Source organism: Somniosus microcephalus, chromosome 2 (assembly GCF_052327205.1).
Source record: "Somniosus microcephalus isolate GS21.2 chromosome 2, FLI_Smic_1.0, whole genome shotgun sequence".
Taxonomy (NCBI): domain Eukaryota; kingdom Metazoa; phylum Chordata; class Chondrichthyes; order Squaliformes; family Somniosidae; genus Somniosus; species Somniosus microcephalus.
In genome coordinates, this window is record NC_140988.1 from 172,670,016 (window position 1) to 172,697,536 (window position 27,521).

Consider the following 27,521-nt stretch of genomic DNA (forward strand, 5'->3'; position numbering starts at 1 on the left):
GAGTTGGGTAGGATTGATTGGGGAATGTCACTCAAAGGGTTGACGGTGGATAGGCAATGGCAAACATTCAAAGACCGCATGGATGAACTACAGAATTTGTTCATCCCAGTTTGGCATTAAAATAAAACAAAAAAGGTGACTCAACTGTGGCTAACAAGGGAAATTAGGGATAGCATAAGATCCAAGGAGAGGACATATAAATTGGCCAAAAAAGCAGTAAACCTGAGGATTGGGAGCAAAAAGGGATTAGTTAAGAAAGGGAAAATAGAGTATGAGAGTAAGCTTTCAGGGAACATAAAAACTGACTGTAAAAGCTTTTATAGATATGTGAAGAGAAAAAGATTGGTGAAGTTAATCCCTTGCAGCCAGAATCAGGGGAATTTATAATGGGGAACAAAGAAATGGCAGACCAATTAAATACATATATTAGTGCCGTCTTCACAAAGGAGGACACAAATAACCTCCCAGAGATATTGGGGAACATAGGGTCTGATGAAAGGGAGGAACTGAAAGAAATCAGTATTTATAGGGAAATGGTGTTAGGGAAATTGATGGGATTGAGGGCCAATAAATCTCCAGGGCCTGATAATCTACATCCTAGGGTACTTAAGGAAGTGGCCCTAGAAATAGTAGATGTATTGCTGATCATCTTCCAACATTCGATGGAATCTGGAACAGTACCCATGGATTGGAGGGTAGCTAATGTTACCCCGCTATTCAAAAAAGGTGGGAATTACAGACCGGTAAGCCTGACATCGGTAGTGGGGAAAATGCGAGAGTCCATTATTAAAGATGTAATAGCAGAGCACTTGGAAAACAGTGACAGGATCGGACAAAGTCAACATGGATTTACAAAAGGTAAATCATGCTTGACTAATCTACTGGAATTTTTTGAGAATGTAACTGGTAAAATAGATAAGGGAGAACCAGTGGATGTGGTGTATTTAGACTTTCAGAAGGCTATCGATAAGGTCCCGCATAAGAGATTAGCGTGTAAAGTTAAGGCACATGGGATTGGGGGCAAGGTATTGACTTGGATAGAGAACTGGTTGGCAGACAGAAAGCAAAGAGTTCGAATAAACGGGTCTTTTTCCAAGTAGCAGGCAGTGACTAGTGGGGTACCGCAGGGAACGGTCATTGGACCCTAGCTATTCACAATATATATTAATGATCTAGACAAGGGAACTAGATGTAATAGCTCCAAATTTGCAGACGACACAAAGCTGGGTGGGCGTGTGTGCTGTGAGGAGGATGCCGAGAAACTCCAGGATGATTTGGACAGGCTGGGTGATTGGGCAAACGCATGGCAGATGCAATATAACGTGGATAAATGTGAGGTTATCCACTTTGGTGGCAAGAACAGGAAGGCAGATTATTATCTGAATGGCAATAGATTGGGAGAAGGGGAAGTGCAACGAGACCTGGGTGTCCTTGTGCACTAGTCACTGAAGGTAAGCATGCAGGTGCAGCAGGCGGTTAAGAAGGCAAATGGTATGTTGGCCTTCGTAGCGAGAGGGTTTGAGTATAGGAACAAGGATGTCTTGCTGCAGTTATAGAGGGCCTTGGTGAGACCACATCTTGAGTATTGTGTGCAGTTTTGGTTTCCTTATCTGAGGAAGAATGTTCTTGCCATGGAAGGAGTTCAGCGAAGATTCACCAGGCTGATACCTGGGATGGCAGGAATGACGTATGAGGAGAGATTGGGTCGATTGGGCTTGTACTCACTGGAGTTTAGAAGAATGAGAGGGGATCTCATTGAAACTTATAAAATTCTGACAGGACTGGACAGACTAGATGCAGGAAGGATGTTCCCGATGGTCGGGGAGTCCAGAACCAGGGGTCACAGTCTAAGGATAAGGGGTAGGCCATTTAGGACAGAAATTAGGAGGAATTTCTTCACCCAGAGTGTGGTGAACCTGTGGAATTCTCTACCACAGAAGGCAGTAGAGGCCAATACATTAAATATATTCAAGAAGGAGTTGGATATATTTCTTAAGGCTAAAGGGATCAAGGGGTATGGGGAGAAAGCAGGGACCGGGTACTGAATTTGGATGATCAGCCATGATCGCATTGAATGGCGGAGCAGGCTCGAGGGGCCGATTGGCCTACTCCTGCTCCTATCTTCTATGTTTCTATGAAATTGGGTGGCACAAACCCATCCCGCCCCAACCCGCCTCCATGCCAGTTTCAAAGGAGGCGGGTACCCGCCCCGCACTGGGACCCGCCTCCCCGAGGCGGGAAGGGGATTAGTGCCAATTAACTGCCTAACAGGTAGTTACCAGGCAGTTTTTAGCCTAATCCCTATTTTCATTGGTGATATGTGGGATGCTCGATGGCTCCAAACCACGCCAAGTTAGAGGAGGCGGGCCGTCGGGATGAAGGGCTTGGAGGGGTCGAGATGTCCGGTGTTCAGGTGAGTGATGGGTGCATGAGCGCAGAGGTAAGTGTGTTTGGTGTGTTTAAAGTGTTTAAAGAAGTTTTACTTACATGTACTTACCTTTACAGCCTTCCTTCCTTCAGGTCTCAAAAATCCCTCATGTCACCGGCACAGAAAGCAGAATGGCCGCGATCTGTCAAAAATTGCAGCATTCAGCTTTCTGTTCCGGAGAGATCTCTAAATCATCCTGAGAGGAAGGAATTAATTTAGAGTACAGATTGTCAGTGTTTGACAGCTTCAAACAGCTGTGAAATGCTGATATTTCATCTGTCAAAAGGTCTTGACAGATGAAATATCAATCTGTGACGTCACCTGTTGCCGGGTGGCCCTTAATTGGCCTGCTGAGTCGCTGGGCAGGCTCAACAAGGTCAATCAATTCAAAATCACGTGGGTTGGCTAGAACTCGATGGAGGTGGGACTACAACCCCGAAAGTTGTAGTCCCGCCTCCTACCCGCCTCCTCAATGTAAATCCAGCCCATTGTATCTGCAAAGTTGTATCCACTATTTTCTAAATGACCGGAAATATACTCTAATAGTTATAATGAACTGTGGTGTTAATAACTGGTTGCTGAATAGTATGAGTTTATCCTTAGCAACAGAATTTAAATTTGGCACTTCAAACATTTCACGTTTGAATTTGATTTCTGATCAAAAGTTGGTTTGTCGCAAGGTAGGTAATTCTGAGTACAGTTTTCATTGTTCAGCACTGACCATAATTTTGATAGTACTCAGAAACCCAGAATCATTGCTCATTATATATTGCTTATCGCTTCTACAGCTGCTTCAAATGAGCCATCATCACATTTCTTCACTCTTCTGACTACCACCAAAGAGGCCAAATTGACTTAAAAGTAACAGGTGTGAGGAGTACATGTTCCTGACTGTCTGCATTTCATGGCCAACATTTTTTAAACAGTTAATGAACCAACCAGTGAATTTGCAGGAACATTACTCTATGTCCCCTGTTGCCATATGATCAGTACTATCTACGGTGACTGAAGTATAGAAGGCCATTACGTTGATCATCAGAAATTGGAAATGAGTCTTTGAGATCAAACTCTGAGGAGCAGAAGGATTATCTCCCTGCCGTCCCTGAGCATCCTTTGACCAGTCAGCACATGTTCAATATCTGTGTAGCCCAGCATGAGTATCAAGGTTGATTAGACCCAAACCAAGTCGTTGAGTGTCTGTTGATGGTCTTCCAAAAGTTATCATTTTTAATTTTGGAGCTATTTAGGATGTAGGTCTTCAATTATTTGAATAACCACTGTAGACAGCCTGTACCATGCTCATCGGCACAGCTCAGAATGCCTGTATGCATTTGTAGGAGTTTGTTTTGCTGCTATCAGGTACTTTAAAAATTCAACAAAATTTCAGTTCATTGCAAAAACTTGCTTTCCTGGTCAAGGAACTTAAGCAATGGGACTTATAGGTTGATAGGAACTTGGAGGAAATGTTCTGATTTCATACTGACTGCAACACATATTGAAAAATTTGGTCAGAGAATGAGGTGCATGCTTGATTTTCTGATATGCACACCTGGCAGACAAAGCTTCCCACTAATAAGGTGAAGTTAGAAAATGAATCCCCTTTCTGTGAGAAATGCTTTATGATGTACCATGGGCAAGGTTGTCACACCATGGAGATTATCTGCTTAGGGTGGCTCACACACCTACCAACAAACTATCCCAGTTTGGAATTCCGTGCACAAATTGTCTATCTACTGCTTATCATTGACTGCACCAGTTGACATCTTCTCCCCTATTTAGGCACTGAGAGATCACAAAGAAACTGTTGATATTTCACGGTCTTAGTTTTTTTCAATTTCTATGAAAAATCTGAGTTGTAACCAAAGCAGAATCTGACACCTAAAAGGAAATTGATTGGAAAGTAGGAGGAAGGAATTGGGATAAATGGACATGCTCAGAATGCAATGAAATAACAAATGTTATCCCCTAGGGATTGGTGCTGGGACCCTAACTTTTCACTCTACATATAAGTGTCTTTTGATCGGAAATAAAGGGGTTTGCAATTTACTCCTGATAGTTCTAAGTCAATTTGGGCAACAAAATTTAAATTATCCAATAATTTGAATTAAGCCTCAATACAAGAAAAGTGGGAATTTAGAGTTTTTAAAAACATTATTATTAGATAATTTGAATTCAGCGGCTTTGATTTAAGAGCAGACTGAATAGCCAAGTTTGTACAGGATACTAAACTAGGAAGGATAATGAAATGTGAAGAAGAGAACAGAAAACTGTAAATTAAACAAGTGGGTGGAACAATGCCAGACACAATTCAACATTAAATGCAAGAAAGGCAGATGGGAATACAGCCTAAGTCAAGAAGAATGGACAAAGGGATTTAGGGTTCTAGGTACATGATTAGTTAAAAGCTAGACTGTAGTTGCAATTTGTTAGATCCGTGATTCTGAGAGTATGATGTTTTTCAATAACCACACGGATGCTGTAACTGAACAATCAACAGGTATTTACTGGAGTAGGGTAATCTCAAGACTGGGGTACAGAGGCATGCTCAAGGCTTATATACAGGTGTGGTCACTGCCGGTACTACAGTATACAGGAGCTGTAAAAGTAGTTCTCTCTTAAAGGTACATACACTACAATTCCTCCCCTTTTAGATTAGTAGTACCCATAATATTCAAACAACAATTAACACTTTAACATGTACATTAAACAACAATAGTCCATTTATAGATTCAGTCTTTGGGGCGGCTTCCTGATCCTTTTGGGATAGCGCCTTTCCTGAGGTTCTTGTTCTTGGTGCGGAGGCGATTCTGGCCCCTTTTCATCGGTTAGTTCATCAGGTTCCACTGCTACTGGTTCGGAGGTAGATGCTACCGGTATGTCGGGTTCATCCCCAGGTATGCAAGACATGGGGTTCACTCATTCCTGTGACGCTAAGATCTGATCAACGTGGCGTCTCACAATGTTCTCCCCGACATCCACTGTGTACATTAATGGCCCTGCCGTGTGCATATTGTTCCGGGTTGCCATTTCTCTGTTCGGTAGTCACGGGCCAAGACTGGTTGTCCTACATTGAAGCTCCTTGTCGGCTTCTCATTGATGTGCTGGAATTGTTTATCCTCAACATTTCTTCGCACATTTGGTCTAAGCAAGTCCAGACGAGATCGCAACCTTCGGTTAAAGAACATCATGGCCGGGGTCTGGTTGGTAACTGCATGTGTCGCGTTTCGGTAGGCTAATAAGAAATTGTCCACCTTATGCTGTAGTGGAATTTCATCGTCGCACATGGCCTTTATCGCCTTCTTAAAGGTTTGTACGAACCTCTCAGCCAATCCATTTGTAGCTGGATGATACGGGGCGGATGTGTAATGCCTTACCCCATTCCTTCTCATAAATTTTCGAAACTCTTCGGACACAAACTGTGGTCCATTATCAGAGCAAATCTGCTCTGGCAAGCCGTTTCTGGCAAATATGGTCCGTAGGACTGCAATCGTTTTCTCTGTAGTGGTTGAGGACATTTTTATCACCTCAGGCCACTTCGAATGAGCATCCACTGCTATTAAGAACATTGAGTCCATGAATGGACCAGCAAAATCAATATGCACCCGTTGCCATGGAGAGGAGGGCCACTCCCATGGGTGTAGAGGGGCATGTGGTGGTGCATTTTGGACCTTCTGGCATCCTGAGCAGCTCTTGGTTAGGTCTTCAATTTGTTGATCGATTCCCGGCCACCACACATAAGCCCTAGCAAGGCTTTTCATTTTCACTCCCCCCAGATGACCTTCATGTAGCTCATTTAGCACTCTCTCCCTTAACTTGGGTGGAATCACCACTCTGGATCCACACATCACTGTCCCCTGGCATACTGACAGCTGTTCTCTTCTGGATGAGAATGCTGGCAACAGTGAGTCGCCATGTGTTGGCCATCCCCTCACTGTCAAATCATATACCCGAGACAGCGTCGGATCATTGCGGGTCTCTATATCCGCGTTCGTTACTGGCAATCGTTCAATTATTGACGAATAAAATATCTCGATAGGGTCCACTGCTGGTGCTTCCTCCACAGTAGGCAGTGGCAGGCGCGATAGCCCATCAGCGTTTCCATGCTGTTTCGTGCCTTTATATTCTATTTCATATTGATTCGCCCCTAGAAACAGGGACCATCTTTGTAACCGTTGTGCAGTCATCACTGGAACGCCCTTCTTAAGATTAAAGATGGAGACAAGTGGTTGGTGGTCAGTCAGCAAGGTGAACTTCTGCCCATGCAGATAGTGGTTGAATTTTTTTACTCCCCATACTAGGCTGAGGGCCTCCCTGTCAATCTGGGCGTAGTTGCGCTCGGCTGAGGTTAGTGACCGAGACGCAAAGGCTACTGGCCTCTCCAACCCGTCTGGGAATTTGTGCGACAGCACCGCTCCAATACTATAGGGTGATGCATCACATGCCAAACGAATTGGTAGTGCTGGGTTGAAATGGGCCAACACCTCTTTTGATGTGATCAATTCTTTACACTTCTGGAAAGCTCGTCTACGTTCGTCATTCCACTTCCATGGTACCCCTGTTTGCAGTAGGGTGTTCAGTGGGTGTAATACCGTGGACAAATTTGGTAAGAACTTATGCTAGTAGTTTACCAGCCCAAGGAACGACCTCAGTTGTGACACATTTTCCGGTGCTGGAGCCTTGACTACTGCCTCAATCTTTTCAGGGGACTTATGTAACCCCTCTTCATCGATGACGTGGCCACAATACGAGATCTGCTTCTGGAAAAACTCACACTTGTGGCGATTAGCTCGTAGCCCATATTCCTTTAATCTGGTGAGCACCTTCTCCAAGTTGGCGAGGTGATCACTGTCATTTTCGCCTGTGACCAGGATGTCGTCCAAATAACACTGGGTCCCTGGAATCCCTTGCAGGACTTGATCCATCGCCCTTTGCCAAATAGCCGGAGCCGATGCTACCCCGAACACCAGCCGATTGTATTGATAAAGACCTTTATGAGTGTTAATCATAAGGTATTGTTTCGAGGCTTCTTCTACCTCCATTTGCAAGTACGCCTGGGCTAGATCAATTTTGGTGAAGCGTTTACCTCCAGATAGCGAGGCGAAAATATCCTCAATTCGTGGAAGCGGATACTGTACCGTGTGAAGGACTGGGTTCACTGTCACCTTAAAATCCCCACAGATGCGGACCTTCTTTGGTTCCCCAGGCGTATTACTCAATGACCTCTTCATTACAGGAACGATGGGTGTAGCCCACTCGCTCCAGTCTACTTTGGACAGTACTCCTGAACGTTCCAACCCTTCCAGCTCTGCTTCGACAGCTGGTCTGATCGCATAAGGCACTGGTCTGGCCTTAAGAAACTTTGGGCTTGCATTTTCCTCTATTTTTAATCGTTGCTGTTATGCCTTTTAGTGTTCCGAGTCCCTCCTGGAACACTTCTTTTGCATCAGTTAGCATTTTTGACAGTCGTCCAGGTGTGACGTCGTCATCCTTTTTGGCCTCAACCTTCAGTGCCTGTATGGAATGCCAATCTAATTGTATCTTCCGGATCCATTCACGTCCTAACAGTGGTGGTCCTCCATCTGGCAATACATATATATCCATTTTAGGTATTTCCTGGCCTTTATATATCACTTTCACCCTTATTTTTCCTTTGTGGTAGACTTTTTGCCCCGTGTACATCTTCAAGACAATCTCTGTAGCTTTCAAGGGTATATGTGAAAATAGCCGCTTGTAGTCCCTTTGGTTTATGACTGTTAGGGCTGATCCTGTGTCCAATTCCATTTTCACTTGGACTCCGTCTATCTTGAGTGTAACCCAGATAGTCTGGTGATCCTCCATTTTGGTTACCTTATGTAGTTTCAGACAACCCAGCTCCTTGCTTCCGGAGTCTGTGTCACTTTTCTGTTCGTCTGAACTACTGTCCATCACCTGGTGTACCTTTTTGTACTTCTCCTGTGGAGATTTCTTACTGTTGGTTTTCTTCCCAGACCTGCAGACTCTTGCTATGTGTCCTGCTTTTCCACACTGTCTGCACACTTGGCCCTTGAACCAACAATCCTTCTGGTCATGTGTTGTTCTGCTGCAGCGATAGCACTTCCCTGTTCCATAGGACATTTCATTGGTGCCATATTCTTGCCGTCTCCGTTGTATCTCTGCAGCGCCCCTTGCGGCTGCTTCATGTGATACTGCCATACTGAAAGCCTTGTCCAGCGTAAGATCCTTTTCTGATAGAAGCTGTTTCTGGGTTCCTTCATTTTGCAGCCCACACACAAACTTGTCCCTTAACGTATCTGCTAGTCCCGCTCCAAACTGGCAGTGTTTCGATAGCTTGCGCAGTTCCGTTAGGTACGCAGCATTGCTTTCGTCTTTGTGTTGGTTCCTTTTATGGAACTTAAATTGTTCTGCTATCAGCAGCGGTGTGGGGTTTAAGTGGTCCTGCAGGATTTCTACTATGCTTTCGAAATTCTTGTTCACAGGCTTCTCTGGGGTTATTAGGTTTCGCAGTAACCCATAAGTTTTTGCACCCATGGAATTTAACAAAACCAGTGCTTTCCTAGCATCTGGCACTTCATTCGCCCTGCAGTACACCTCAATACGTTCCACATATGTCGCCCAATCTTCGACTTCATTGTTGAACGTAGAGATACTGCCACTCTTCGGCATCCCTGGGTGTGATTTAAATGTCAAAAATGGCGTCTCCCACGCTTCCCCTTCTTCTCCGCTGGCAAAAATGGCGTCTCCCGCGCTTTCCTTCCTTCCCGTGCTCGCCCTTCTTCTCCGCTGCGGCTTCTAAAAATGGCGTCTCCCGCGCTCTTCCTTCTTCTCCGCGACTCAATGGCGTCTCCCGCGCTCTCCCTTCTTCTCCCCGCAGACACTGTTCAGCCCTTGAGCCCTGGCTGTGTTTTGCGCGTTCTTTTTTTTTGTGTGCGCCTTTCCCGTTTCTGCCACTCGGTCCTGAATCCGGCTGTTGCTTTACCCTCTCTCTCTCCGATTTGTTTTTCCTCGACGCCGCTCGGTTTTCAACCCCTGGCTGCGCCCTGTGCGCTTCACCCTCTGTCTTACCCCGTCGACGCTGCTCAGCTTTCTCTCCGCCGTTGGTCGGCTCCAGCCGCCGCTGTCCGGGACGGGTCTGCGCTGTACCTGTCGTCAGTCTATTGCGGATCGTCGTGGCTGGGGAACCAAGCCCGGCTCTCCACAGCCTCCCCTGCGATGTTCACTCTCTGCCAGACGACTGGGCGGTTGCTCGTGGTTGACGCCCGTGTTTCTGGCCTCGACTTTCTTCCACCGCCCTCCCGGAGCGAATCCTCGAAGGGAAATGCAGAGTTGCAGGTAGATTCGAATCGACACTCGTCGCCACTGTTAGATCCGTGATTCTGAGAGTATGATGTTTTTCAATAACCACACGGATGCTGTAACTGAACAATCAACAGGTATTTACTGTAGTAGGGTAATCTCAAGACTGGGGTACAGAGGCATGCTCAAGGCTTATATACAGGTGTGGTCACTGCCGGTACTACAGTATACAGGAGCTGTAAAAGTAGTTCTCTCTTAAAGGTACATACACTACACAATTGGGACACTGAGCTTCATTATATGAGTTATAGAGTACCAAAGGCAGGGAAGTACGATTGCAGATGTGCAGACATCATTTGCAGTGTTACATTCAATTTTGGACACTTCACCTTGGAAAGGACATTGACCTTGCAATCTAGTGATGGTTCCTCAGGATGACACTTGGGATGAAGAGATTTAGATAAGATTAGAGACTGGGATAAAGTTTGGTAACATTCCTTATAGAGTTAAGGCAGTTAAGAGGTGACCTGATTAAGGTGGTTAAAATAACAAAGTCAATTGTTAGGCTAGATAGAGAACATCTTCTCTATCAGTCGGGGAATCCAGAAGAAAGGGACATAATATAAAAGATAGAAGTAAGATGATTAAAATTTAGGTTCAGTGTAGACCAGCTGGTCTTTTCCTGTCCAGCACTTTTCGAATGTTTGTAAATCGAAGACATTTTCTTCAGACAATAAGAATGTGGAATGCATTGTTCCGAAATAACATAGATGCATTTTCACAGTAAGTTGTTGTGATCTGGAATGCACTGCCTGAAAGGGTAGTGGAAGCAGATTCAATAGTAACTTTCAAAGGGGAATTGGAAAATTACTTGAAGGGGAAAAATTTGCAGGGCTATGAGGAAAGAGCAGGGGAGTGGGCCTAATTGGATAGCTCCTCAAAGAGCTGGCACAGGCACGATGGACCGAATGTCCTCCTGTGCTGTATCATTCTATGATTCACTGCAGAATTAATTGAGCTATTTAAGATAGAAATAGATGCTTGGCATGTAGGTGTATTAAGGGATATGGAGAAAGGGCAAGCAATTGGGATTAAAAAGATCAAAAGCTGCCATGGCTAACAAAATGCTGGAGCATGCTCAATGGGGTGAAGGCCTATTCATTGTCCCCATTATCCAACATTACTATTTTTAAAAAGGGCTTGATACAAACATTAATGATAGATGGAAAGATGAAGAAATACGGATCACATAATACTGTGATGTATTCTGTGTTACTGCTCTAATAAATATTAAACTGGTGTTTGAATGTATAATAGAACTATTTCCATAATCAGATATTCCCTGTGAGGACCGGTGGTCACAAGGAATCCTGGTCAGGAAATTTTGGGAGCTCAACTCCTGATTTACACCCATTAATTTAAATGGATGGACACTCAGGCTGCAGGCCCACGATCTCCCAACCAGTGCGCCCTACGAACATTGCAACTCAAAAGGGAGCACCCAGTCGGTAAATCAGTCATAATATGTACTCCTCCTTTATCTTCAAAGTTGAGAGAAGATCTTGAGGAACTAAAAGAAGATAAAAGAGAAGAAGCCTTTCAGAAAATGATTGCAAATTGCAAGCGCACATCATCATCTCATTTGAAGGTAAGTGCTTCATAACTGCCCACTTTTTTATTCATAATATCAGCTTAATATATGGTACGCTAGCATAGTGGTTATGTTGCTGGACTGTAATCCAGAGGCCTGGGCTAGTAATCCGGAGACGTGAGTTCAAAATCCCGCCATGGCAGATTGTGAATTTAAATCAAACGCTCCACTTCCTTCCTGGAGCGGTAAAGGACGCAGGCGGGGCGGTAGTTGTGCAGCGCTGCACAATGGGCCGTGCAGCGCTGCCGTGTTCCGAGGCTGCTTTCCTCCCTTAAAGGGAGGGGCCATCGCTGCAGGCTCTGCATTGGGACCGGTTAGTTGGTCCCCGACAGCGGCCGTGATCCAGCTCGATCAGCCCCATGCACTCCAGTAAAGTGCCGGGCTGATTGATCGCAGCCTAGGAGAAGTAAAAAAAAAAATTTGAACAAAAACATTTCAGAAATTTAGGTACTTGCTTCGGCAACCTCCCCTGTGACTTTCGCCCCCGAAGTGCCCGGCCTCCCGATCAACACCTCGTGCAGCTGTCGGTGTCATCGCCAGTGGATAGGAACTGTTTGGGCCTCTGTTCAAGGAAGAAGCGGAGCGCCCTCAGGCCGTCCTGGTGGGGGATGGAAGTGTAGAGGGATTGGACGTCCATAGTGAAAAGGAGATGGTTGGGGTCAGGAAATTGGAAACTGTTAAAGTGGCGGAGGGCATCGGAAGAGTCGCGAATGTAGGTGGGAAGAGACTGGACAAGGGGAGAAAAAATAGAGTCGAGATAGGAAGAAATCAGTTCCATGGGGCAAGAACAGGCTGAAACGATGGGTCTACCAGGGCAGCCCTCTTTGTGAATCTTGGGAAGAAGGTAGAAATGGGCTGTGCGGGGTTGGGGGACTATGAGGTTGACAGCCATGGAGGGAAGATCGCCAGAGGAGATGAGGTCAGTGACAGTCTTGGAAACAATGGCTTGATGTTTGGTAGTGGGGTCATGGTCCAGGGGAGGTAGGAGGAGGTGTTGGAGAGTTGGCGTTCAGCCTCCGCATGGTAGAGGTTGGTTTGCCAAACAACAACAGCACCACCCTTATCAGCAGGTTTACTGGCATCCACCACCACTCTCTTCCGCCTGGCTGAACTTGTTCTCACATTGAACAACTTCTTTGACTCCACTCACTTCCTCCAAATTAAAGGTGTTGCTATGGGAACCCACATGGGCCCTAGCTATGCCTGCCTTTTTGTGGGATATGTGGAACATTCTTTGTTCCAGTCCTACTCAGGTCCCCTCCCACACCTCTTTTTCCAGTACATTGATGACTATATTGGTGCCATTTCCTGCTCTCGAAAACTAGAAAATTTTATTCACTTTGCTTCCAATTTCCACCCTTCCCTCACCTTCACATGGTCCATCTACGACTCTTCCCTTCCCTTCCTTGACTTCTCTGTCTCCATTTCTGGTGATAGGCTATCGACAAACATCCACTACAAGCCCACTGACTCCCACAGCTACCTGGACTACACTTCCTCCCACCCCTCTTCCTGTAATAACTCTATTCCATTCTCCCAGCTTCTCCATCTCCACCACATCTGTTCTGATGATGCCACCTCCATACCAGTGCTTCCGATATGTCTTCCTTTTTCCTCAACCGAGGATTCCCCTCTACCGTGGTTGACACGGCCCTCAGCCAGGCCCATTCTATCTCCCGCACTTCTGCCCTCACCCCTGCCCCTCCCTCCCGGAATCACGCTAGGGTTCCCCTTGTCCTCACCTTTCACCCCACCAGCCTCCACATTCAACGGATCATCCTCCGCCATTTCCGCCACCTCCAACATGATCCCACCACTAAATGCATCTTCCCCTCCCCTCCCCTTTCAGCATTCAGAAGGGACCGCTCCCTCCGTAACACCCTGGTCCACTCCTTAATCACCCCCTACAGCACCTCCCCTCCCCACAGCACCTTCCTGTACAAGCACAGGAGATGCAACACCTGCCCTTTTACCTCCTCCCTTCCCACTGTCCAGGGCCCCAAACACTCCTTCCAGGTGAAACAGCGATTTGCTTGTACTTCTTGCAATTTAGTATACTGTATTCGCTGCTCACGATGCAGTCTCCTCTACATTGGGGAGACCAAACATAGATTGGGTGACCGCTTTTCAGGACTCCTCCGTTCAGTCCGTAAGGGTGACCCCGAGCTTCCGGTCGCTTGTCACTTTAATTCTCCGCTCCACACTCTGATCTCTCTGTCCTCGGCCTCTTACACTGTTCCAATGAAGCTCAACGTAAGCTCGAGGAACAGCACCTCATCTTTCGATTAGGCACTTTACAGCCTTCTGGACGCAACATTGAGTTCAACAATTTCAGACTATAGCCCCTGCCCCCATTTTTTCAGGCGGCAGCTGTTGATGATTCTGCCATTCCCATTTGCAACATTTAGACCTAGAAATTGGGTTGGGGCGACAAAGTGGCGCCAAAGTCGCCTGAGCGCAGGATTTAGTGCAGCGTTCGAGGCTTTAGCGATCGTCAGATATTCAGTTTCATTGCCCCTAGAGGGAGACGGGGCGAGGCTCGAGGCGCTCCGCGTCCCTCTTAGGCCGCTGAAACTGAATATCGCAGCGCAACGTGCCGCAGTGCCACACGCTGCGGCACGGCATGCTGCGGTACTGCAGGCCTTCCTCCCATTGTTAAGGGGGAGGGGCCTGCAACAGCGCGATCCCCGCTCGCGAGTGCCGGCAAACGAGCTCGGCACCAAGGAGAAGTGCCGGGCTCTCGGGAAACAGCCGGCAATGCCGCAGGGGGGGTTAGGAGGCCGGGGACGGAGGTGCTGGCAGGCCGTCCCGCACCTCCACCTTAAATTGCACCGCTGCCGGCACAGCAAGGCCCCGTGAACCGGGCATGGGTAGCGAACGGCGCAACTGCGGCGTTCGCTACCAAATATCGCGAACGGGGCGCGAATGGGGCGCTGCGCACACCGATGACGTCATCGGTGGTGGCGCAGCGCAAATAGCTAATGCCACCATTAGCGCCCCTGCTGAATATCGCGGGAGGCGCAGCCAGTGGCACTACAGCCACTGACTGCCTCTTTAGGCGCTAACAGGTGGCGCTACTCACCCAATTTTTCCCCCTTAATCTCTCCTGCCTTTCATCCTAGCACAGACTGTCCCTTTAGTTCCTTCCTCCCCTTCCCCACTTTCCGTGCCTCTGCACCTGCTTAAAACCTGTTACATCTCTAACTTTTTCCAGTTCTGACGAAGGGTCACAGACCTGAAACATTAATTCTGTTTATCTCTCCACGGATGCTGGCCTAGCCTGCTGAGTGTTTCCAGCATTTTCTGTTGTTATCCCAGCTTCTCCAATCGATCCACGTAACTGAAGTCCCTCATCCATGGAAGCATTCTTGTAAATCTTTTCTGCACCCACTCTAATGTCTTCACATCCTTCCTAAAGTGCGGTGCCCATAATTGGACACAATACTCCAGTTGAGGCCGTACCAGTGTTTTATAAAGGTTCATCATAACTTCCTTGCTTTTTTACTCTGTGCCTCTTTTTATGAAGCCCAGGATCCCGTATGCTTTTTTAACTGCTTTCTCAACCTGCCCTGCCACCTTCAATGATTTGTGCACATTTACCCCCCGGTCTCTCTGTTCATGCACCCCCTTTAGGATTGTACCCTTTAGTTTATATTGCCTCTTCTCATTCTTCCTACCAAAATGTATCAATTCGCACTTTTCTGTGTTAAATTTCATCTGCCATGTGTCCACACATTTCACCAGCCTGTCTATGTCTTCTTGAAGTCTATCACTATCCTTCTCGCTTTTCACTATACTTCCAAGTTTTGTGTCGTCTGCAAATTCTGAAATTGTACCCTGTGCAAGTCATTAATATGTATCAAGAAAAGCAGTGGTCCTAGAACCGACTGCTGGGGAACACCACTGTATACCTTCCTCCAGTCCGAAAAACATCCACTCACCACTACTCTCTGTTTCCTGTCACTTAGCCAATTTTGTGTCCATGCTGCCACTGTCCCTTTTATTACATGCGTGTCAACTTTGCTGGCGAGCCTATTACTAAGGTGAGTGAATGTTCTAAAATGTAAATAATGTCAACTGTATGAAAACTAAATTGTTGGTTATTTGATCTAAGATGGAAAAGGCCATGGAAATTGAGGAAAAATCCTTTGATTCACTCAGCAATTATTTCATCACAAACGGTTTGAATTCTCTACAACCTTATTTGCTTCCAGTGTAAGTACAGCTATTCATTATGAACTATGAGGCTTAAGACTGTGTTTAAATGCACTTACTTGAATCTAATACTGTGTTTTTTTACATTATGCAATAATTTTCTGATTTTGCACTGCTGGAAGTGAATCTTGCCCTCAGAGCTGCGTATCGGAAATTCAGATTGTGTGCTGGGGATGATTTTCAGCTCAGTTAAAATAATGGTTGGAAAATTGTGTAAACATACACTTGAATTTCGGATTTCGGAGGGCAAAATTAGAAAATTGCTCCTGACACTTGTATATGTTGCAATGTTCAGATAGACTCTTAATAAAATCACTCAAGATGGTAGCCCTGCTGCTGGCTCAGTGAGCATATGGTGTGATCCCTGACACATTCTGACATGGATGATTTCAGCTGAGGTGGCATTTGGGATGCTACAATTGGAGCTACAGCAGAGAGAAAAAAATCAGCCAGGGTTTCTGTTCCTGACTGCCATCCAGCAACCTCTCCTGGAAATTCCGTGTTGGTAAACTCCGGATGGGGACAGAATAACGATTGTCCTCTACAGTCGTGCTGACACTCGCTGTCTAGGTTCATATATAATCTTTGCTGCTTGCCCCTTGCAGATATTCTGATCAGAGGGGTGGGGGCAGTCACAAGGGCTACTACCTGTACCACCTTCTTTAGGCACCCCTCCAAGTGAGTGCACACTGATCATAATGGACCACAAATGAGTCTGGAGGCCTGATTAGACCCTTGCCACCTGCTCTAGGTGTTATCCCTTGGAGGAAACTCCAGTAATTGCAGGGCATGCAAAATGGTCTCCACCCATTTTCTCGTGCTGTGAGCCCCAAAAATAGGAATGTTTGGGGCACACAGCAAAGCAAAATCTGCCCCTACAAGTGCCTGGCAAATTTTTGCATCTTATTTTGAACATTAACTGAATGCCAATGGTTAAAAGTTAATCTGTATTTGGATACCAGTAAGCAGGATGTTCTTCCTGGCCAGGGAGCAATGTGCAGCAAGCAGTTTAGTTTGTATCTGCCAGCCTTGCATCACTCCAAACAGGTACCAGTCTCAGATCAGCACCTCTGGTATAATAATGCTATTAGACTGCTGACATGACCAAGATCCCTGGTGTGGTCAGCTGTTTGGTTTTCAGTTCATAAACTGTGATTCTGAATGAATGTTGATATTATAGAAATAAAACTATTGTTTATTCTTGTGTATAAGGTGACTCATGTATAAGTATATAGGGTTCTGCCTGAACCATTCAGCTCCAGATCTCATCACAGCATTAATCCAGAGCTGAATGCCAGAGGAGAGGTGACCATAGCTGCTGTCGACATCCAGGCAGCATTCAACCAAATATAGCCCAAGAGTCCCTGCAAAACTGTCATTTGTGGAGGCGGGTTAAAGGAAAAACTCTCCGATTAGCAGAATCGTATCTAACACAAAGGAAGATAGTTGTGGTTATCAGAGGGCAGCCATCACGATCTCAGGACATCACTGTAGGAGTTCCTCAGAGAAGCAACCTTGGCCCAGCTATCTTCAGCTGCTTTAGCAATGACCTTTGCTTTGTTATAAAGCCAGGAATGGGTCTGTTCACTGATGATTCCACAGGGTTCTGCTCCATTCACAGCTCCTTGAATAATGAAATAATACATTGCAACCTACAACAGGACCTGTATAATATCCAGACTTGGGCTGACAAGTGACAGGTAATATGCATGCCATATGAGTGCCAGGTAATGACCATCTCAAATGAGAGAATCCCAGCCATCTCCGCTTGACCTTTAATTGCACCACCATCGCCAAATCCCCCACCATCAACATCCTGAGGGTCACAATTGACTTGAAGTTGACCTGACCAGACATATCAATGCCATGGCTACAAGAGCAGGGCAAAGGCTGGGTACTAAGTATCAGCCTTGGATCAGTGCTACCACTCCAGCAATTTAAGCACACAATCTCGGCTGACATTTCCACGGGGGTCAGTATTAGGAGCACTGCTCTTTTGATATATATTAATGACCTGGACTTAGGTATACAAGGCATTTGATGACACAAAACACGGAAATGTAGTAAACAATGAGGAGGGTACTAACAGACTTCAGGAGGACATAGACAGACTGGTGAAGTGGGCAGACACATGGCAGATAAAATTTAGAGAAGTGTGAAGTGATACATTTTGGTAGGAAGAATGACGAGAGGCAATATAAACGAAATGGTACAATTTTAAAGGGGGTGCAGGTACAGAGAGACCTGGGGTATATGTACACATATCTTTGAAGGTGGCAGGACAAGTTGAGAAGGCTGTTAAAAAAAAGCTTATGGGATCCTTGGCTTTATTAATAGAGGCATAGGGCTGGATTTTGTCATTGGGGCTGGGCTGGGGGCAGGTCAGGTGGTCGGCAGGACAATTTAGCGATTTTGCCCTAATTGGGCACTTGATTTCCAGCGTATGGCAACCCCTGGCCCAATGAGTCTTTTGGTCCTGAAACTCGCCTCTGATGATGTCATCTATGCAGCATTTAAGGCCTGCAAGCAGCCTTCGTTCATTTTTTGCCTAACTACTTTGTTACTGAGAATTCTGAAGGATTTTGGTGCAACTATAGCAAGCTCAAGGCCAAAGTGCACATCCCGCTTTGATGAGGACTCCCTCCAAGCTCTGGTGGAGGGAGCAAGAGCGCATAAGGAAGTGCTGTTTCCTTCTTCTGAGAGGAAGAAATCTCCCCAGCAGACCAAAGATGTGTGGCTGCAAGTGGCAAAGGAGGTCAGTGCCATCTCAATGTGCAGCAGAACCTGGCTGCAGTGTAGAAAGAGGTTTCATGACCTCCGCACAGGAAAAGTGAGTATTACATCACCATGACCCTCAATCTGCCCCCCATCGCCTCTCATCACCAGCACTCCTCATTGTCAACCTTCTCCTCCACATCCCACTTGACCCTTACATCCCTGCTCCCTTAACCATTCCCTCTCTCTCTATGTACACATTCACTTAACTATTTGACTATGCAGGCCTCACACTCCCCATCACTGTTATGCTATGACAACAGCTTACAACACACAGGGAGGGCCCTTGGTCTTGGCACCTCACTCCATCTTTGTGTCCTTCAAAGCATCTATGCTATGGATTCTCTACACTCACTCCTTCATTCTCACTCAAACTCCACTTGTGTCCCTCACTGCAGGAAAAGAGAGCCCACAATAAGAGGGAGAGGGCGAGGACAGGAAGAGGGTCACCCTCAATAGCCCAGCTCACCAGTGCTGAGGAGGCGGCCCTGGAGGTCGTGGGAGTCGAGGAGAATGCGCAAGTGGGGGATGGACAGACGGGCGCATCAGAGCAAGCTGGTGACGGAATAGTTTTTCATCTTTCTCATTGACATTGCATGAGTGACTGATCTTGATTCTAATGCTCTTAGCAGATTAACTTTTGAGCACCTGCACAATTCAATGTGCATGCAACGTTTATCTCACATGCCTAACTCTTTCCCTTACTCCCCCACAGGACCATCGACAGTCCCCCTCCCCACTGTCCAGGAGGAACAGGCTGAGCCACCAGACTCCTCAGAGGAAACTGCAACCTCTGAGGGCGCAGCATCAGCAGAATTAAGCGCACCCAGCACCAGCGCAGACACTCACACCTCGGTGGGACCTTCGGGAGATAGAGTAGTGTTGTCACCTGGTGTATCACAGCTCACAAGTGAGCATCAGCAGATGGTGGAGACAGGGACAGCAGTGGAGAGTCCTCGTTGGAGGGCGCAGGACTCTCCCAGCTCGGCTCAGCTGCATGTCGAACCTGTGCCTCCGGGTCCATCCAGAAGGAGAGCGGTGCTGGAACTCCAGGAACAGGTGCAGGAGTCTCTGGTAGGTTTTGCCTCCAGGGTCACTGCGAGTGTGGAGCGAATTGAGGAGTCCATCGCGAACATGAGCAGAGCCTTTGTGGAGGCAATGGCGCATGAACGCATCACCGCGGAAAGGATGGCAACCTCTTTGGAAAGGATGGCTAACTCCGTGGTAAGGCTGGCTATGGTAGAGGAGAGGATGGCTACGGTGATGGAGGAGCTAAGTCGCCAGGGTCTTGAAAACATGGTCATTGTTCAGAATAGACTGACATCTCTTGAGGAGCGATGGTCAGCTATTGAGCAGAGAAACCAGACTTTTATGGAAGTCCTCTGGAGTAGGACTGCCAGTGCAGAAAGGGTTCCTCATGGACCCCCTGAAGTGCAGCAAGGTGCTGTCAAGCCACTTGCTAGCTCTGAAGTGGGGCTGACCCATAAGAGGGATGTTGGTGGCGGATAACAAGGAAGTGAGTGCTCCTCTCCAAGTGCTCACACGACCATGTCACTGCGGAGCCCTCGGTCAGAGCCCCACCAGAGTCCGCACCCAACTGAGATCGGCGTCTCAGCCCCTGCACAGCCGCAGGAACAGCAGACCGTTGGCGAGCCCTCACAGGCTCGCAACCCCAGAGGACACCCGCCAAAGATGTCGAGGCAGGAGCAGCATAAAAGTGAGCAAGGGGCCTCCACATCTGCTGAAGCCAAAGGGGAAGCACCACGTAGGAGCACGCGTAAGAGGAAGATGAGCACAAGTAGCCACAAGGGTAGTCACTTGGGTGTCCTGTTGTGTTTAATTCTGAATTGCCATCCATGAATTTATGTGATAAAATGACTTGATGGCAAACTGTTGACGCTGTGGGCTATGTCATTTCGCAAATGGGACTTCCACATTGAGGGCTCAGGGCGACTTGAAATTGTCAGTACGGTGGTCAGAGTGATAGTAATCCACAGGTTCTTGTCCATTGTCGATGGTGTTGTAAGAAGGTGCGAGGCAAATGTGTTTGATTGGGCAGCCTAAGCAAATCTGGCCAAGATCAGTGCATCCCTTGTATCCGGGGCAGCAATGTTCTCGCGTGCTGTTGCCGCTGGTTGATCCACCTCCGCAAGCTGTTCATTGTCACGGTCCTCCTCCTCCTCCTCTTCCTCCTCATCCTCATCTGAGGAGGCTATGCGATGAGACACTTGTACCTCAGGCAGCTGCAAGCCACGATGCTGTGCCATGTTGTGAAGTACACAGCAGACCACAATGATTCTGGAGACCCTGGCTGCTGAGTACTGCAGGGCTCCACCTGATCTATCAAGGCATCTGAATCGCATCTTCAACAAGCCGATGGTTTGCTCGATAATAGATCTGGTGGAAATGTGGCTGGAGTTGTAGCGCTCCTCAGCTTCGTTGGATGGGCTCCTTAACAGCATCATTAGCCACGTCATCGGGATAGCCCTTGTCTCCAAGTAGCCATCTGCAAAGTTGGTCTGGCGGACTGAATAGAGGAGGCACATTACACTATCGCAGGATGGAGGAGTCATGGCAACTGCCAGGGTACTTTGCGCAAACATGCAAAATTTCCTTATTGTGGTTAAACACCAGCTGCACGTTGAGGGACTGGAAGCCCTTGCGGTTGACAAAAATACCTGGATTGTGATGGGGTGCCTTAAGAGCCACATGTGTGCAGTCTACGATGCCCTGCACCCTTGGAAAGCCTGCCAGATTAGCACACCCAACCGAGGTTACACTTGCTTGTTCCTTGGCGAAGTTGATGTAATTGTGCGCATTGGCAAAGAGGACATCGGTTACCTGCGTGATGCAAGTGTGTGCGGCCACCTGGGAGATGCCGCTGATGTCTGCTGCTGATCCCTGAAATGAGCCTGAAGCAAAACAGTTGAGTGCGGTGGTGATTTTGATGGACTGGTAAGGGGTGTCCACCCGCACCTCTTGGCTCCAGGTCTTGCTGCAGCATTGCGCAGATGCCACCCACTACCTCTTGTGAAAGTCTGAGCCTCCCTTGGCACTGCTGCTTAGTCATCTTGAGGTAGCCCATCCTCTGTCTGTAGACCCTGTTTGGGGGGTATGTCCTGCGGCGACGTCCTTCCCTGCGCTGGCGCCTTCTGACCTGTGCAGCTTCAGGTGGGTGAGCAGCAGCTTGGAGCTCCTGTTGTTGCTCCTGCTGTTGGTGCTGCTGTTGTTCCGGGTTCTGCTACTGCCGCGGCTGGTCTTCATCCGAATCTAAGGTCCAGGAGGAAAGGAAATAAATGGTTCCCATGCTGAAGGTATATACCTCAGTTGAGGAAGCGCTCAGTCAAGGTGGGGAGAAGGGTTCCCCAGGAGGTCACACTGCAGATGGATCTCAGCTTCAAAACTTCCACAATGAGTAGGCCTGCTAAAAGTTCCCCCTGACCTGAGAAAACAAAGTTCTGCCACCTGCAAATGATGATTGTTGAAAACTCCTTTTTAATGGTGGAGCTGCAGCTGTTAGAAGCAATCCACTTGTGAGGCCACCAGGATTAAATGGCGTGTTCCAGAGGAGATGTGCAGCACGGGGGATATGTGCTAACCTCAGAAAGGCGGGATCGAAACGGGGTCTGAAAGCCCGCTTTTGGGAAAGCTGCTCAGAGGCGGGCTGGAGGCGGGATCGGAGCCCGCCACCATTTTTTGCAACTTTCCCACCTGACATGCCTGCAAACCCGCCTCCACGGGCCTGGCAAAATCCAGCCCATAGAGTATAAAAGTAAGGCAGTTATGCTGAACCTTTATAAAACACTGGTTAGGCTTCAGCTAGAGTATTGTGTTCAATTCTGGGTACCACACTTTAGGAAGGATGTCAAGGCCTTGGAGACGATGCAGAAGAGATTTACTAGAATGGCACCAGGAATGAGGGTCTTCCGTTATATGGAGAGACTGAAGAAGCTGGGGTTGTTCTACTTAGAGCAGAAAAGGTTAAGAGGAGATTTGATAGAACTGTTCAAAATCATGCAGGGTTTTGATAGAGTAAACAAGGAGAGACTGTTTCCAGTGGCAGAAGAGTCGGTAACCAGAGGACACTGATTTAAGGAGATTGGCAAAAGAACCAGAGGCGACATGAGAAAACAGGTTTTCACACATTGAGCTGTTGTGATCTGGAATGCACTGCCTGAAAGGGTGTTGGAAGTAGATTTGATAGTAACTTTCAGAAGGGAATTGGATAAATAGTTGAAGGGAAAAAATTTACAGGGCTATGGGGAAAGAGCAGGGGAGTGGATCTAATTGGATAGCTCTACCAGAGAGCTGGCAAAGGCATGATGGGCCAAATGGCCTCATTATATGACTCTAGGACATTTATGTAGTCAGGTGCACTGTCGGAGGTGGATGTAAAAGATTTCATGGCAGCATTTGAAGAAAAGCAGGAGAGTTCGCCTGGTGTCCTGGCCAAAATTTGTCTACTTCAAAAATACTTAATTGGCTGTGAAGCAATTGGAACATCCTTAGATCATGAAAGATCTTTCTTCTCTTGACCCCTCAAAGCCTCTCTACCATCTACAAGGCTCAAGTCAGGAGTGTGATGGAATACTCACCATCTGCCTCCACCGTGTCTAGCACACTGGCTACAGTATGTGTGATCTATAGATGTCCTGCAGCAACTCACCAGGGTTGCTTCAACAGCACCTCCATCCCCTGCAACCTCTATCACCAAGAAGAACAAGAGCAGCAATGTTGTGGAAACACCATGACCTCCAAGTTTCTCTTCAAGTTATACACCAGCCTGGTTTGAACACGTATCACTGTTCTTTCATTGTTGCTGGGTCAATATTCTGGAAATCCCTACCGAAACCATTGTGGGAGCACCATCATCACAAGGATTGCAACGGTTCATGGAAAATACCCACCACCTCCTCCTCAGGGCAACTATGGCTGCATTGTAAATGTGGCCTTGCCAGTGTCGCCCATGTCCCAAGAACAAAATGAAACAAAGGATGATCCTCCAGAATTGCTTCAAAACCCTGAATATATCCATAACCTTCATTTACGGCGAGGGTCCAAAGTTTGGTAGCATTACATAAAAATAGTAATGATGTTGATTTTTGACAGTTGGTTTGAAGCTGAGTGAGGGTAGGTTGCATTGGAGCATGCTGTTTATTGGGGCAAATTGCAGGGGATTTGGGTATTGAATAAAGCGAATGGAAGAGTGATATAAAATTGACAACTTCCTCTTTTTCGTCTAGTCTTGGGCTGTTGAGTTTGGGTGGAGTGTTGGGAAAGGTGGTGATAAGGGTATGCTGCCACCTTTACCTTTTCTAGGAGTTGCCCATCCATGCTCCAGCATAGCTTTTCTACAATGTCATGCAGTGAGGACACGTTGTATACATCCTGGATAGCTCTAATTACCCAAGCAGGAAAGCAAGGAATGCCTCCTGAGCCTCATGCACTATTACTATACAGCTCAGTTCTCAGCATTAGTTGTCTGGATTATGAGCTGACTGGATTTGCAGACAATTTCTACTTTGTTAAGCTCCTTGTACACCCTCACCTAGAAACCAGACTAAGAACCAGATTATTCAATTGTATTGCTAATGCTGACAGTCGAGAGGGCGAGAGAGAGGCCTACCTGTCACTGAAGCTATCTCACGGGACTTGAGCCCTCGTCCCACTTTGGCATAACTGTAACATCTCAGAGATGCTTGTTGTAGGGGCATTCAAATGCACACAAATGCATTGGGCAGGTCACTGATGGGATGTTTGCCAGGATGGCAATTATGTCAACTTTGCCTGTGATGACACCAGCCATAATGAGCGGGCGCTCGGGTTTGCATCTCTAGCTGGCTTCCCACAGGTGCAGAGTGTCATTGACTGCACACACATAGCACTCCCCTAGATCAACCAGGGGTATTTGTTGGCCTTCTGGTGGACAAGTAACTTTTGCAGCAGCAAGATAATGTTTACCCCATCTGTGACATAGCACATTACACGGCCCCCGCCCCCCAATATAAGCCTGTGGACAAAACACCTGTGGGACATCTGCTAGCTGGAGTGGGTGTTGCACAGGTTATGTTTGGAGCTGGAAAGCCACCATAGCATCTGGACCCTCTTCCTGTGCACCCACTCTGCCCAAACCAATCATTTTACTTCATTTCCCAGAGCAAATATTGATTGTTTCTTAAAAGATTTAATTGCACTGAAATGTTGACTAAATTTGATTTCTGAATAAATAGTAACTTAGGATACTGTACTTGCAACTTATGGTATAGTTACATTTTTACATGTTTTGAGTTAAACTTGGCCATGATTATGATTTCCTGATAACAAATATTTTCCAGGAAGAACATAAGAAATATTCACTCAACAACTACAAAGTGCAACGTTCATTTGAAATATGGACAGGTTTATCAGATGAAAATAAAATATTTCAGCGTTGAGGACCTTCAATCAATTCTTTATGAGCTGGTGACCATGATAAAAGAAGGTATCTATTACAGTATTCAGGGCTCATTGCGACAAATATGCATACATAAACTACTGAAAGGCTATTTAAATCACTTGAGGTGATCTTTGGTATGATTTCATATTTATTATCAGCTAAGATATGCCTTTACCTTTAGAAATGTAGATAAATGTATTTGCTAACCAATACATCTGTTAGAACATCTTTTTTTTCTCTTTTCCCCTTCTCTGATTTTGAACTTTTCTCTCAAACTGTCCCATTTTCTGTATGCACCATTGTCCTTCATACTCATCCGTTCTCTTGCAAACATTATTTCTCCTCAACCCATTCTTCTTTATCCTCTATTATCTATCTATTTTATACCCTCTCTACTTCCCTGTTTACCCTTTCTATTAATTTGGTACCCCTCTCCACTATCTCTGCTATGTGCCTCAGTGATGGCACTTCTGCCTCTTGAATCAGAAAGTTATTGGTTCAAGCCCCACTCCAGAGACTTGAGCACATCATTTAGGTTCAGTACTGAAGGAGTGCTGTACTGTCGGAGATGCGGTGTTTTGGATGAGATATTAAACAGAGGCCCTATGAGCCAGGTCAAATGGGCGTAAACTATCCCATGGCACTATTCGAAGAGCTGGGGAATTCTCCTAGTGTCCTGGTCAACGTTTATCTCCCAACCTATATCAGTAAAAAACAGATTATTTGCCCATTTATCATATGTCGTTTGTGGGACTGTGCTGTGCACAAATTGGCTGACGTATTTCCCTACATTACAACAGTGACTAGAGTTTAAAAAGTACTTAATTGGCTGTGAAGTACCTTGGGTGATCCCAAGGTTATGAATGGCGCTATATTAATCCACGTTCTTTTCTTTCTTTATCTCTGCTCTGACTCTTTTCAGACTATTTTCTTTCTATATTTCTTTCTTGATACATTTTCTTCCTCTGTATTTTCTCTCCAGCATGCTCTCTTTTTACGATAACACTTTTTCTCTACTTTGCATTTCTCTCTCTCTCTCCTACTATTTTCCTTTTCCTTTCTCTCTCATCATATTACACAGCCTTCCACACTTTATCTACCCTTCGATCTAAACTTTCAATTTCCCTCGGTTGTTTCTGTCTCCATCTCTACGTCTCACCTTCATATATTTTATCTGCGTGTCTTCCTTTCCAGTCTTATCTGTCTATCCTCGTATACCTCCATGTTCACCCTCTCCATGGCTCTCTGTTTACTCTCTGTATATTTTTCTGTCTACCTTCTCTTTACTCTTCAAATCTACTTATTATCATTCGTCCTGATTTGTCCAGTCTTTAAATTCAAAAGGAATTTGTGTTGTCCCACGGTGAAGGGTAAATCATGTTTTTTTATTCGTTCATGGAATGTGAGCATCACTGGCAAGGCCAGCATTTATTGCCCATCCCCAACATATTAGGGTAATTTTCCACTTCAGCCTTACTGGCACAGAGCAAAGAGTAGTGCACGTGCTGCGTGGTCCCCCTAAACTTCTATCTATCAATTTACTCTTTTCTTCCTTTAGGAAATTTGCATCATTGTACTGCAGTTCTGCTAGTGTATATAAAGTCTATCAGGGTAAATATTCTGACTGGTAGTACTGGTACCGCCAGTAAGATTCAGGCATGGAGGAGCCGGGAAATTGTTTGCCAACACTAGAAATTCATGCCGTCCAGTTTTCCAATTACGTTGAACACATTCTTGGTTTCCAAGCATTCTGACCAAGAGCCTAATTTAATGTTTTAATGAGAGTCTTTAGCAGGCCTGCCAAAACTAGAGATGTGTCAGGGTGGAGGTGGGGGTTCTGATCCCTGACCCTGGGGGTCTTTGTATGGGGGTTGTCTGATGGCGGGGGAGCTTGGGGGGCTGGGAGGAAGCACTCCTGCTCCTCCTGGCACACAAGCAGTGCTGTAAAGGCACTTACTTTCTCCCCAAAGCTGTCCTCGCCACCCTTCAGCTGCCGGGTTTCCCAAGGCCTGGGAAACCCCGCCGCCCACTGTAAAACCTGCAAAACTGGTTAAATCTTAGGCAGCCAACCTCTTTAAAATATTTGAATTGCCAACCCGCTTCCTGGGAGTGAGCTGGCTGCCATCTGACTCGACCCCAATGCACCCATTTTTGGCGGTTAAAATTCACCCAAATATTTCCCTATTCACTTTGTTAAAACCTTTCATAATTTGGAAAATCTCAATTGAATCTCCTCTACGGCTTCTTAGCTCTACTAGAAATAGTCCCAGTATCTCGAGCCTCTCCTCATAACTATAGTTTCCCATCCTGGTGGATCTATGAGTATTTTCTATAATCGAGTGCCCAAAACTGCAGACACTACTCTAGCCTACCCAGTACCTTGTAAAATTCATTATTACTTATGTACTCTTGTACTATTTCTAGCTGCGCTCACACTTTCAGGGAATTATGTATTTGAACCCATAGGACATGGGCTGGGGGAGTGCAGAAACAACATTTTTACCCCTTGGTGTCTATCCCATTTGGCCCAAATGCCTGGCAGACATGAAACTCAACAGACAGAGATGTTCTTGCATTTCATTTCTGGGATAGTTAAGTGAAACCTGATGTAATAAAACTCACTACGCACTTGGTTTGAGCCTAAAGCAAGGCTTTAATCAACTTGTTTCAGAACATGGAGGCCTAGTTATACTTCACCAGTTCCTTGTCTTACAAAATGTCCC

General features: G+C 46.4%; 1 protein-coding gene across 1 annotated transcript in view; it reads left to right on the forward strand.

Moving 5' to 3' along the window:
• Positions 1-27,521, forward strand: part of LOC147123109 (uncharacterized) — a 70,604-nt gene that overhangs the window by 40,439 nt on the left and 2,644 nt on the right. Inside the window, exons 5-7 of the mRNA XM_085965295.1 lie at positions 11,271-11,369; positions 15,487-15,587; positions 24,698-24,843. Coding sequence (XP_085821421.1) covers positions 11,271-11,369; positions 15,487-15,587; positions 24,698-24,843 — 346 coding nt within the window. The remainder of the gene's footprint in view (positions 1-11,270; positions 11,370-15,486; positions 15,588-24,697; positions 24,844-27,521) is intronic.